This window comes from Gopherus evgoodei, chromosome 6 (assembly GCF_007399415.2).
Source record: "Gopherus evgoodei ecotype Sinaloan lineage chromosome 6, rGopEvg1_v1.p, whole genome shotgun sequence".
NCBI classification, from domain to species: domain Eukaryota; kingdom Metazoa; phylum Chordata; order Testudines; family Testudinidae; genus Gopherus; species Gopherus evgoodei.
Window position 1 is genome coordinate 24,161,984 of NC_044327.1, and position 13,949 is coordinate 24,175,932.

At 45.2% G+C, this 13,949-nt stretch overlaps 1 protein-coding gene across 1 annotated transcript in view; it reads left to right on the forward strand.

Moving 5' to 3' along the window:
- UHRF2 (ubiquitin like with PHD and ring finger domains 2) overlaps positions 1 to 13,949 on the forward strand; it is a 177,758-nt gene that overhangs the window by 147,377 nt on the left and 16,432 nt on the right. The window contains 1 exon segment of the mRNA XM_030567703.1: positions 10,042 to 10,148. Coding sequence (XP_030423563.1) covers positions 10,042 to 10,148 — 107 coding nt within the window.

The window sequence follows — 13,949 nt, forward strand, 5'->3', positions numbered from 1 at the left end:
TTCAGTCTGTCACAAGCCGATGCCTGCAGGAGATCCTCACTACTCCTGCCTTAAGTGCCTCAGGGAATCCCACCTCGCAGATAAGTGCCACATTTGCAAGGCATTCAAGCCGCAAACCAAAAAGAGGGACTTTCATCTTAGACAGCTCCTGATGGAGGCAGCTCTTACTCCTCCGCCATCGGCACCGAGCACCGGACAGTCCGCACCGGGAAGAAGTGCATGTTCGGCACCAGAGCGCACCAGTACTGCTAAGGCCCCTCGTCACCAACCGTCGCCGGCCCGGATGTCTGCTCGGCACCACTCCCTCTCCCCGCGGGTAAAAAACCATAAGACTCCTGCGGCTTCTGTGTCCACACCGCAGTCAGAGCACCCGCCTAAGTCGGACCGCCTGGCACCAACAACTGCCAGGGCACCGACAACTTCAGCACCGTCGATTCCAGTCCCGCAAGAGCCGTCGAATCCGGTGCCTGACAGCTCCCCGGCACGCGCCATGGTTGAGCTTACTATTCCCCTCCATGCCAGAGACTTTCTCTACGGCATAGGAATTGATTGCACTGATGGAGTCTGCGCTGCCTCAAACCCCCGGCACCGCCAGTGCCGGGTTTATACAGTCCATAGGCAAGCCTGCCCTACTGAGACCATCCTCCGTCGGCACCGCTGAGAGGCACTGATCACATCGCGGTCCCGCCGGCGTTCTCGGTCCCATCACCAATCCCGGTCCCGCCGCCACTCGCAGGTCCCGGTACCGTTCTCCATCTCGTACCAGTCGCACTCGTGGCACCATTCAAGACCCAGTTTCACTGGCCCGGTATTCCTTGGTAACCAATCAAGCTCATGGCACCGCACCTCTCACAGCCCTCTCCCGGCATCGAGCTTCGAGGTCCCTGGTCGACCTCCCCGGCACCATTCCGGTCGCAGGTCCTGATCTCGTTCCTGGTACTGGTATAGCACCTGGTACCGCTCTCCGCTGCAGCGTACAGACAGACCTACCCAGGGATGGAGACCATTCTCAGGGGGTTTTCATCTCCTCCTTGGCCGTCTCGCCATGAATCTATGTCATCCCATGCGGACAGTGCCTTCCTATGCACAGGACCGTGACTTAGATGTTTCCCAGCCGTTCTTTCAAGAGACCCAGGCTCAAGACCAAGGACCTCATCAGTGGTCCTTCTGACGCCTTCGGCATATCCACCAAGCCCAAGGTGGACCCTCCAGTGCCATCACGCTCCGTACCATCGGAGGCACCAAGTGCCGGAGGCTACTGTTAGCTGCCCCCCTCCTGCAGCTACGGAGGACGCGCCCATTCGGGGCACCAGACCTCAGGTCCCACTGGAGCCGGACATCACCCAAGCCCACGAGACAACGGAGGACCCAGTTTGTCCCTGGCCTTTCCTCTTCCTCTTCCTCCAGATGAAGCGGTGGGCGGGGACATCCTCCTCAGGCCCTCCTCCAATTGATCTAAGGTCACATCAAGACCTCCTGAGATGGGGTGGCTCTGAATATGAACCTCCAGGTGGAGGAGGTTCCGGAGATAGAGGACCTGGTGGTAGATATTTTGTTGGCTGACACTCCAACAAGGGTGCCCTTTCCATTTATTCGGACGATCCAAGTGAAGGCTGATACCATCTGGCAGTCTCCAGCATCTATTCCGCCCACGGCTCGGGGAGTTGAGAGGAAGTACATGGTGCCCTCTAAGGGGTACGAGTACCTGTACGTACACCCTGCTCCCTCGTCATCCAATTGGTTAACGAAAGGGAGCGCCATGGCCAGCAAGCCCCTGCCCCAAAAGCAAAGGAGGCTAGGCACATGGATTATTGGGGTGTAAATCTACTCTGCCGGGGGCCTCCAACTCAAGGTGGCAAACCAACAAGCCCTGCTTAGCCGCTATAACTATAACACCTGGGTGGCAGCTGAGAACAGGAGATGCCAAGTGTTTCTGCTCCTTCCACGGTCTCTCCCTGGGCTCGATCTCGGACGCTTTCCCTGATACTGTGGACAAGCCAACTGCTTTACGACCTTTCCACCATTCCCGCTGGTTCACAGGGTCGTGCTAAAGCTCCACAGGACGGAGCTCACTTGATCATGATCGTGCCAGCGTAGCCCAGGCTGCACTGGTACACCATGTTGCACGACCCTGTCAATAGCCAGCCCAATTACCCTGCCTCTTCTCTCAGAATTCTAACTCAGGACCATGGCAGACTTCACCACCCAGACCTGCAGTCCCTTCATCTCACGGCATGGCTCCTGCGTGGTTGAGCCAGTCAGAGTTACACTGCTCTGCCTCAGTACAACAAATACTCAGGAAACCTTCCACTTCCACTTCCACTTCCACTCGGTCTACATATCTGGCCGAGTGGAAGCGTTTCTCCTGCTGGTGCAAAATGCAAAATGTTACTCCCACTGAGGTCTTGATCCCCACCATCCTGTACTACCTCTGGTCCCTCAAACAGCCAGGCCTAGCGGTGTCATCATTGAGGGTGCACTTGGCGGCCATTTCTACCTTCCACCCAGGGGAGAGTGGCCACTCAGTGTTTTCACACCCTGTGGTTTCCAGGTTCCTCAAGGGCTTGGAGCGCCTATACCCCCAAGTACGCTGTCCTGCCCCTACCTGGGACCTCAACCTGGTCTTAACCAGACTTATGTCTCCACCATTCGAGCCATTAGCAACTTGCTCGCTGCTTATACCTGTCCTGGAAGACAGTTTTTCCTCGTAGCCATTAGATTCGGCCAGACGAGTCTCCGAGCTTCGGGCGCTCACGGTGGACCCACCGTATACTGTGTTCCAAGGACAAGGTGCAGTTGCAACCACAGACCCAGCGTTCCTCCCTAAAGTAGTATCGGCCTTCCATGTCAATCAAGACATCAACCAGCCCCAGAGCCCGGGACCTCCCCTGGACAGTGGTCCCTGTTGATGGCCGATCCCATCATCATTGTCAGATCAACACTCTTCAGTGACTTCAAAGAGGAAATCCTTAGATTCCTCTCAGAAAGTCTCGAAAAAGCAAGCCACAGTTCCCCAAGCAGGGAATCGGCCAAGAGAAAGAGGACCCCAGGATGGTCATAACTTCACTCCTGACTGACACGTGACTAGGTATCTATGAAGTTACAGGATCCTCTCAATATCACCAGTAAGCCTAAGACTCTAAGAGGGCAGGCTTGGGCAGAATAGTACCTCAGGGGAAAGGAGCGGGAAAGAGAAAGACTCATTTCCTCAAAACGGCACCAATGGAGTCTTGTAACAATTGGTAACTACTACACGTGCACCACAAAAGCTACAGCAACACCTTTGGCCATTCCTCGGAATGCAGAGGGCATGTAGTACTGACCGCTGTGTCCACTCAATGGTGCCCACTCAGCTGGCCTCAGGTGCTGTTCTGATACCACAGGGAATTTCAAAGATTTATGGTATTGGAGACAGGCTCCTGAATCACCCTTAGTAGGCACTGGCATAACCACAGTATGGGTTATGCCAGGTCCCTGGACGTCCATGACTGCTCCACCCTGTTAGTGACAAGGAAGATAATGGGTGCTCATCCTGTACTCAGTGTCTGTACTGGGGTCTTCATTACACACCAGGGAGCTAACCAGTGGAAACTCATGTGCCTTCAGTCTACCACCAGAGTAGAAGAGACCCACCTAGTTGGTATGGACACTGTTGGATGCTCTCACCCCTGCCTTTTCCACCACCTCAGTGCCAAATTGGGACCATGGTGACATAGGACAACAATTTTTGAGGGCTGTAGCTTACCCAAAGAGTTAAAGGAAGGCAATCTCCTGCAGCTTCATAGTCCAGACCTCCTAATCCTCAAGAGGAGACTTTGGGGAACAGAAGGAGAGACTAGACAGGGAAGCCACTCCTGTGACCAACATTTTATCATCATCTCCTGATAAGTCAGTCATGCTTCCGCCACCAACTGTGGCAGATGACTTCAAACAATTTCAGGACCTCTTTTAAGAGGTAGCAGATTCTCTGCAAACCCCTTCGAAGAAGTCAGTGTCACAGCACAAAATGCTTGACATCCTACAGACGTCATCAGCAAAGATTTCACTCCTCAGCAATGGGCGCTGCTTGATTTGGTAAAAACTGTATGGAAGATACCAGATATGGTACCCCAACATGTAAGAAGGCAGACAAAAATTATTATGTGCCCTCTAAGTGGGGGGCTTTTTATTTCTCATCCTCTAATTCACTGGTCGTTGACTCTGTTAGGAACATGGCAGACAGGCTTTAGGCTAAAATGCCAATGTACAATAAGGACTTGAAAATGACTGATTTATTTGGACGTAAATAATAATCTTCAGTAAATATTCTACAATTTAGGATCACTGACTATCAAGCCCTCATGGTAAAATAAAACCATACCAATTAATTGAAATTTTAAATACCTTTATTGAACACATCCGATTGGATCAGTAGAGCAATTCCAGGCGATCGTTGCTGAAGATCACTCCTTGCGAGGACAGCAATGCAGGCTTCTCTGGATGCTGTTGATAGAGTTGCACTTCCATCTTCATGGCAGTTGTTATGAGGAGAGCATCTTGGCTTCATCTCTCTGGCTTTCTAAAGAAGGTACATGCCATGGTGGAAGACCTCCCTTGTGAGGGATCTAAATTGTTCACAGAAAGAATGGAGGAATCACCTCCACGTGTTGAAAGATTCTAGGGCTATGTTACATTCTCTGGGTGTTTTATACTCCAGCCTCAAAAAAGAAGACTCAGTAAGTACCAGACGGCACAGAGATCCTGGCCTACTCACTTTCCTTCTCCTCAGAGACATAGGATCCTCAAAGGAAGAGGCAGAGATTACAAAAACAGAGATCCTGCCCACAGTCATTGACATTTGCAATCTTATACATCCAATTTTGATGTGTTGATCGAGGCCTGGTCTCATTTGCTCCAACAGTCCAAACATCTCCACCAATCTTACTACTTTTTATCAAAACTAGAAGCATATAACCTCAGACAAGTGGGTACTAGAGATTATCTCCAAGGGATATTCAATCCACTTCATATCCCTTCCTGCCTCTCTTCAGAGACCTTTCTCACAAGCACCCTTAACGCAAAGAAATGTACCACTTCCTAAAATTAGGTGCCAGAGAACCTGTTCCCCTACAACACAGAGGGAAGGGTTTTTATTCCAAATACTTTCTGATACAGAAAAAGAACGGTAGTTAGAGTCCCGTTCTGGATTTAAGGGCACTCAACCGTTTCAATACAAGACAATGTTTCAAGACTGTTACTTGGGCAGCAATAATCCCATTTCTGGGCCAAGGGGACTGGTTCTCAGCCCTCAACCTACAAGATGCTTACTTTCATAACACAAACCATCCATCGCACAGGAGGTTCCTAAGATTTACTCTGGGTCAAGATCATTTCCAATACAAAGTGCTCCCATTCGGTCTACCATCAACACCCAGGGTATTCTTGAAAGTCCTTTCCGTGGTAGCAGCACACCCTCACAAACAAGGCATCGTGATATTTCCATATCTAGATGATTGCTAGCTCAAAGTACGTACATTCACCTACACCTTGAGAGACATGAAAAACTATAGCTCTATTCCTACAACTAGGTCTATAACTAAATACCCAAAAGTCCACTTTGACCCCACTGCAACAGCTGAAATTCATAGGAACCTGCTTAGATGCAATAGAGCTCAAAGCCTTCATCCCATCACATGGTTCAACATCTTAGCCAGCTTAATCTCGACAGTTCAGGCCAGTATGCGGATTTCAGCCAGAACCTGTCTGCAGCTACTGGGGCATGGAGCAGATGGGCACCTTTGTCATAGAGCATACAGGACCCACATGCGTTGTCTTCAAGGTGGCTTAGAAGGTGTATATTCCAAGAAGACACAATTTAAACAAACTTCTGTCAAATCTCCTCAAGAATCAAAAACTAACTCAACTGGTGGGCAGATCTTCACAAAGTATGTGCGGGAGTCCCCTTCACTCAACCACCCCGTCATTGACGATGGATGGCATCCCTAATGGGATGGGGGGCCCACTTGGACACTGACACCTACACTGTTCAGGGCAAATGGTCCCCTCTCCCCTCTCGAATCCACACTACATATCAACTTACTAGAGCTCAGAGCAGTCAAGAATGCCTGCTCACACTTCTTACCAATGATCAAAGACAAAACATGTAAAGATTATGAACAGACAACATTGCATGCATGTTCTACGTAAACCGCCAGGGAGGAGCAAGAGCATAGTTCCCTATTGCCAAGACAGTGAAAATATGGAACTGGTGCATTTGTTACCAGATCAGCATCTCGGCAACTTTCTCTCCTGGGCATACAGAACACTACAGCAGATAGTCTCAGCAAGAAAATTTTCTAAAGATCAACAGATGGGAAGTAGACACTACCATCCTTCACAACATATTCATACAGTGGGGAACCTCCAAAAATAGACCTTGTTGCCACAGCCAAGAACAAGAAATGCTCTCAATTCTGCTTCAGGGAATGCTGGGTCACCTTTCTCTCCGAGATGCTTGTTCTCTCCAGATGGAACAGGCATGTGTTATATGCATTTCCACCATTCCACTAATATCCAAAGTGGTATTCAAGATAAAGAAAGAAAATGCTAGAGAAGTTGTTATAGTTCCAGTGTGGCCAAGAGAGATATGGTTTCCTTATGTTTTTCAACTGGCGGTCTGTCTACCATTTACTCTTCACCCTGTTCCTCATCTTCTTTCTCAAGAAGTGGGCCAGATCCATCACCCAAATCTGCACGTTCTCCTGCTCAAAAGCATGGCTCCTCGATAATTCCAAAACTTAGAAATGAATTGTTCTGAGGATGTGAAGGAAAGTACTGTTACATAGCAGAAAAATACTACTTGTCACACATACAAGAAATAGAAGATTTTTTAAAAAATCAGCTTATTGTTACATTTCATATTCTTACAGAAATGTCATTCAGCTTGCTCACAAAAATCCATTGTTTTTAAAATGTGATCAATAGCACCAAATCATTCTTCATGCTTAAACTATAGAGCTCTTAAATTATATTTACCAGTTTATCAGCTTGTCACATAATTCATTCAGATTTCACAGAATGGTAGGTTTAAATTCACTGAAGTTTGGAAACTGCTTTGAAATCCTTGGATAGAAGGTGATATATCAGTGTAAAATATTAATGTTAAAAAAAAAGAGAATATGATTCCTCTCCAAATGTATTTTTAATTGAGAATACATTATTACATTTAAATTTAGTTGATATTCTCGTGTTTAAAAGTTCAAGTATATCAGAAGCATTCTGAGACTGCTCGATCAGAGAGCAGATACAGTCTAGACTCTAGGACAAGATTTTCCATCAGCCAAACAAAAGACCAAGTTAGAATACTAAAATAACCTATGCAACAAAATGCTCTTATCTGTAGTTGAAAATATATTTTTGCTTTTTTGTCAAACAAGACATGCTTTTTATATCTTTAAATAGTTTTTGTGCATCTACTGGATATTAAATACAAGAAGTTACAATTATTATTGTGTAATATTTTGAGCATCCTAAAGTGTGTTAAGGATAGTATCGATACAAGTAAAGACGTATCCCCTGCCCTGAACATCCTTGGAGCTAAATTCAGACATGACACTACAACTGAGGATAATAAGCTACAGATAGGAAAGAGGAGAAGTAGGGTGAGAGGTGTAGTAGTAGGATTATGCAGTTCCTCGAGTAATTGCTCCTGTGTATTCCACAATAGGTGTATGTGCTTGCCACGTGCTCCGGTGTCCGAAGTTTTTCCCCTAGCAGTACCTGTAGGGAAGCGCCCCTAGCGACCTCTGGAGTGGTGGCTCCATGGCATGGTATATGGTTCACTGTGCACCTCCCTCACCCTCAGGTCCTTCTTGCCGCCAGTGAAGGTGCTTAGGAGCTGCTCTGCTCCAGCTTTGCTGTAGCTCATCCCCAGAACTCTTCTTGATTCAGTGTATGGTACCTGTAGTTAGTTAGTTGGAATAGTTTAGTTTAGTCTAGCTAGTGCGCCTGTGTCGGGGCATGCCCGGGTTTTAAGTTGTGCGACACTTGTAAGTGACCTATGCCAGTGAGTGATCCGCACGCGGACTGTTTACGCTGTTTGGGGGAAACCAATCTCAGTGATTGCTGCAAGATTTGCAAGTCATTTAAGCCTTGGACTGAGAGAGAGAGAGACACATTAGGCTCCGGGCTATCCTGATGGAGTCAGCATTCACCCTGACTCTGGCACACCACTCCGAGTTTGCACCGAGCACCGCGGTGTCAGTGTATGGTGACCCCTAGGCATCATCTACTAGTTGGCACTGCTCCCCATCCATGAGGCACGCCAAGAAGGCTAAGAAGAGGCCTTCTCCACCATGGCACTGGAGTAAAACTAGGATCCCCATTGGCCTCTAGGCCTCCGACTCAAGTCCGGCCCATTCGGAGCAGGCTTCCCTGGATGTCTGGATGCCCTCGACACCAGAGGCCCTGCAGGCAGCCTGGGACGTTACGTCCATGCTGGTACCAGGAGCACTGCAAATGTTGGCCCTGCAGTCCAGAGGTAAGCCGCCACTGGGATCTCCACAGTCACCCCCGACTCGGTACCGGTCTCAGTTGAGGGAACATTCCCAATGCCATTCGCTGCTCAGCGACCATTCCATGTGTAGTCCATGTGGGTCGCCATCAACTCCCACCAGGTTGTCTGACAGAGACTTCAGTCACTGCTCCACCTTGAGGAGCAAACACCGATGGGACTGAGGCAGACGACACCATAGGCCCTCGTCTCGGAGGGGCTGTCGTAGCCGGTCGTGACATGAATGTCAACGCCGTTCCCGTTCGTTGTCTCACTCCAGGACACCGCCACGGCACCGCTCCCACAGCCTCCGTGATTGCCGATGATTCGCCGTCGCAGATCGATCCACCAGAGCCGATTGCTGAACAGCTGTTACTGACAGCACCGGTCCTCCACATTTAGTCACGGTCTCGAGGTTGGCACTGCTCCTGGCGCCACCGCTCCTCCTGGTCCAGGGAAAGCAGCAGGTCATACATCAGCACGGCCATCAATGAGTCAGGCCAGCCAGGCTGAACAGGCTGCTCCGCCAGTGCCACAGTCAGAACTGAGGGTGGGGAGAACACGCAGCACCCCTTATACAGCGTCATGAAGGTGCCACTCCAGGAGTCACTAGGGGCACTCTTCTACGGGTACTGCTAGGGAAAAAACTTTTGACTGGTGCATGTGGTGAGCACACACATGTATTGTGGAATAGAGCAACTCATCTCGAACACCGGTTACAGAAAAGGTAACTGTCTTTTACTCAATTAAGGTATGTATAAAACTCTTTTGGTTTCACTGAATTGTGGTGTTAAAAATGCTTTTGGAGAGGAATCATAAACTGTACTTAGAAAAGCAAATGCAAATACATGTCTCCATTCGAATCATAATGAGTTCATAACACCAATCTGACAATGTTTATGAGAGAAACTTCTCTTACAGCAGTATATATAGCTAGATCTGCATTTTAGTAATGCTCTAGTTAATGAAGTTCTGTTTATCAATCCCAACCCAGTATGGGCTGGATCCTACAAGGTGCTGAGTGTTCTGGCCCTGATCCAGCAGTGTCCCTTTGCACATTCTTATCATTAAGTACAGGTATCATTGAAGTATAGTTAAGAACATGCTTAAGTGCTCCACTAGATCAGGGCCAGTGTGCTCTGCACCTTGCAGAATTGAACCCTATTTATCAGCGATGACAATACATATTTTGCAAATATGATTTCCTACTAAACTTTAATTGTTCTATCTTAATAACACCATAATTATGATCAGTGTATGCTGCCCTCCCTCCATAGTTTTTAGAAGCTAAGGGTTTAATAGTCAGAAGTTTGATGATCATGGAACCTGTAGCGTTGTGTTGGTATAATTTCTAGAAGGAGAGTCGTGTAGGAATGGAGCACAAATTCGTAGTTGTGCATTAGGGAAATGTTCTTGTTTGTCTGAGCAAACAGGACCAATGAAGCAATGGTGTTTTCAGTTCAGATGCTTTAATTTGGAATGTTAAAACAGAGGATAATCTTCTCCCACAGGATCGAGGCGATGAATTCACTTACACTGGGAGTGGTGGTAGAGATCTTTCTGGTAATAAAAGGATTGGAGAACATTCATTTGATCAAACATTAACACACATGAACAGGTAAGTTTTGAAGAATAAATTAAAGTCTTTCAAAGAACAATACTGTTATATTCCATTAATTTAAAACTAATTTTTGATGTGTTCCTTTTATCACCTAAAATCCTTGTAAATGGTGGTACCTCTGGCGATCCACTGTCATTTTATCAGTGTCCTGTTTATGTTGTTTTAAAACAGCAATTGTAGCTGTATAAAATACATTGCTGTATTATAGGTTTAGCTGGTAGCTATGTCTTTGGTTAAGGTTGCCTAACACATTCCCACTATAAGATCCTGTTTTCAATGGCATAACTTTGTGAAACTTTGAGTGTTCAGGCTGAAATTTTCCATGCCAAGTATCTGGTTAAGGCAGACTTACTTATTTAGCTAAAATGGTTAACTGTTTGCAAGAACATAAACCAGGGAATATGTTTTACCCAGGTTAAAAAAAAAAGTATCTGTTTCACTGAAGTGCTAGTGCATCCATGTATTGGAGCAAGGGCATGAAATTAGGCCCAGGGTTGCCCTGATGTTAAGGATATTTATTTTACTATCCCCAGGAAAATCTGCCTAATTTTGGTCAAGTTATAAGCCTCTGAAAAATTGCAGTTCAGACATGCTCTGTAAAGGCTTTGTAAAGTTTGGCAGCCGAATTCTCTGAAGATTCTGCTTGCAGTGGGCGTGTGTCATTATCATCACAGCTCCTAGATGCTGACCAGACTGTGCATGCATTATTCCCATAGATCGACTGAGCCTAGTGCAGTGAAGAGTTGCAAAGACCAAGTAGGACTTTCCCTGCAATCTCTGCTTCTGGCACCACAGTTCCACTGTGATGCCAGACATTGGTACTGAGAGATGGGAGACTCTCAGTGCTCCACCTGCTAGTGCCCAAGCGGTGGTGAAGAAGAGAAGGAACAGCCTCACTTGAATACAGAGGGATGTGAAAGGGGGCAGCAAGAACTAAGGTGGGGGTGGTTGAGAACATAGGGACAGAGACAGGCTTGGATGATAGCGGTAGAGAAGTTTGCATAGGCAACCTTAATGCAAGCATTTCTTCATATTTGCATCCTTGACTTTGTAACCTAACTGTTCTTTTAATTAGTTTTTTTGTGTTTAATTGTTACATAGTTGCTGTAGATATAGAACATAGTTTATCTCAAATGAAGATATAAGTAATCTGAATAAAAGGTAATAGATACATTTTATGATTTAGTGCATTCATGTTTTTGCAGTGTAGTGCTGGAACTAGGTCACGTCAGTGTTCAAAATTAATTTTTGGATCTTTGCTATAGCAGACATGGCATTCAGCCTTCTTATTACAGGAAATCAGTGAGTGGGCATGGATTGAAGCATTTCCCCACCTTTCAAGCATGAGTCTACTGCTGTCTTAAAGTGGTCCCTTAGAAAGAGCTGAGGTTGCTTTGTTTGTCACCTTTATTTCTAGTTATCAGATGAAGTGGTTGTAAGACTAGTATAAATAACAGCGCTTCAAAGATGCTATGTTGGTGGGGGGCGTTTTGTACTCACAAAATTCCTTAGAATTCACAACCATTCTTTACCTTATTTACATAGGATTCCAGGCAACATGATAATTCTTTCCCCAACCAGCATAGGATAATAAAGGGATTTCTGATTACAACATCTCTGATGGAACGCATCAGTGCCCTGTCAGTTGATTTTCATTCACAAGCAGGAGAACAGATCTGTTATAGCTTTCCAGAGCTATTTCATTAAATGCTTTCACTTGTTCTTTACCTGCACTCTTTCACATTAGCCTTCTCATATCTCCACCAAAACTCAATGTGAAGGATCTCTGTCATTTAAGCAGTACATCCAGAAACATTTCTTTTTGCATTGAAGAAGAAAGAGAAACCTACTAACCTGTGATTTTAACAAAAAAAATTTCTGCTTTTTGATGATTCATCAGTTTTTCCACAGTACAGCAGTGCATTTAAATGGTCAGCTCTTACCCCCTGGACTCCTCACTAAAGCGATGATGATTCAGATATTCTCATAAAGACGGAATTTCATCTATCTGTGTGTTGCTAGTCGGTGTTCATATAGGTAGATTTCTTTTAAGTATTCCGGGTTGCCAAACTGAAAAATTGCAATTTTTCACAGAACATGGCTGCATTTTTATTATGTACAGAAGAAAGTCAAATACCATATTACCAGCTTCTGGGACAAGATTAGGCAGTTATTCAGGAAAAGTGATCAGTATCCAATCCTGTACATTAGCCTGTATATGAATACATGACATCTTATACTGACCTCAAGTCACTGAGAAGCTTCATTCAAAAAGCATCTTCTGAATTTAATAAACTAGTAGTTCATATAGGAAATTCCACCATATTTCTTTTCTGAATGTTAACCTGACTTCTCTGGTGATTAAACATAAGGGACCAAATTTTCAGAACAAGATGAATTAGGTTCATGTATTAGGCAACTTAGATATTGGAACAGCCACCATTTGATCACAAACTTTTTGTATGCATAGCAGTGCATGACTTTTTTGCACGTAGACCTTAGTACTCTTTCTGAAAACTTGGCGTCAAGAATTTTACATAGTTCAGCGACAGTGATTTGCAATGATGACAAATTGTAGTCTTCATGTCTAGGGTGCACTTAGATGATGATGATAATTAATGAACAGGCTGCTAATAGGTTACAAACTATTTTTTAAAAAGATATTCCAAGTGAGTTGTGCTCTTCAACATTAACCTCATGCTATGACAATTGATACAATTTTATCACAGTAAAATAATGTATAATTAATGGCACAGGCAAAGTAAAAAATATATAATTTCTCTCTATGGTCACAGCAACGTTATGGACCCTGCTCCCATTCGTTAACAATTCATTAGTACTCTTTGATCTAGTCTTTGAAATGAGATTTGACCAAAGCAAACTAACAAAGTGTTAATGCACAGCTGCTGATCAAACCAAACAAATAATCTGATGGCATGGCCAAGGAGTCCTGAGCAAACATCTATTAGTAAACTTTGTTAGAGTTCAGACAGTGATGAATTCTTTATGGGAAAACTAGTTTATTTTCTGTAGGTTCTCACCCTGAGATAATGAAAAATTTTCAAAGCATTATTCATCGGGTACATCTGCACAGCAAGCAAAACAAAGCAAAACAAAACAAAAAAATCATGGCAGTGAGTTGCAGAGCCTGGGTCAACTGACTTGGGGTTGTGGTACAGAGCTAAAAATAGCAATAGACATTCCCCCTCAGGCTGGAACCTGAGCTCTTAAATTCAGTAGGTGGTTAGTGGCCTAACTTTAAAGTTGTTATTGCTCACACAGTACCTATTCTTTGGCAGTTTCACAGGCAAAGAAAAGTAATGTTTTAGTTATTGAGATCTGTTGGACAGTTATTGCATACCTTTTCCAGATGTGACTGTTTGGCTGGTTTTGTATCTTCACATGTGTTTGTTTATTGGCCAAAATAATACTAATTCCTATATACATTTTACTCCTCCCCCCCCCTTTTTTTTTTTTAAAGATGCCACTTTAGAAAACTTGATAATCTGAAATGATGTGGAAGGAAGACTAGGGAGATATAAACTTTGCCTTCGCTGTTGCTGGTCATTCAGATTTTATCATTTTTGCCACATGATTTGAGAAATAACTACTCTAAAATAGGAATAATGTTCAGCTTTTTGCATGCCATCATGTTTTGCCTGTTAGCATCCCTAAGGTTTTCTACTTGAACACTTAAAACAAAATTCCACGTTGCCATTTTTCCCCCCCTGGTTTTCTATCCCTCTGCTAGATGGTGAAAACATAATCTGGGAAGGCAAATAAAGCGTGACCTAGTCA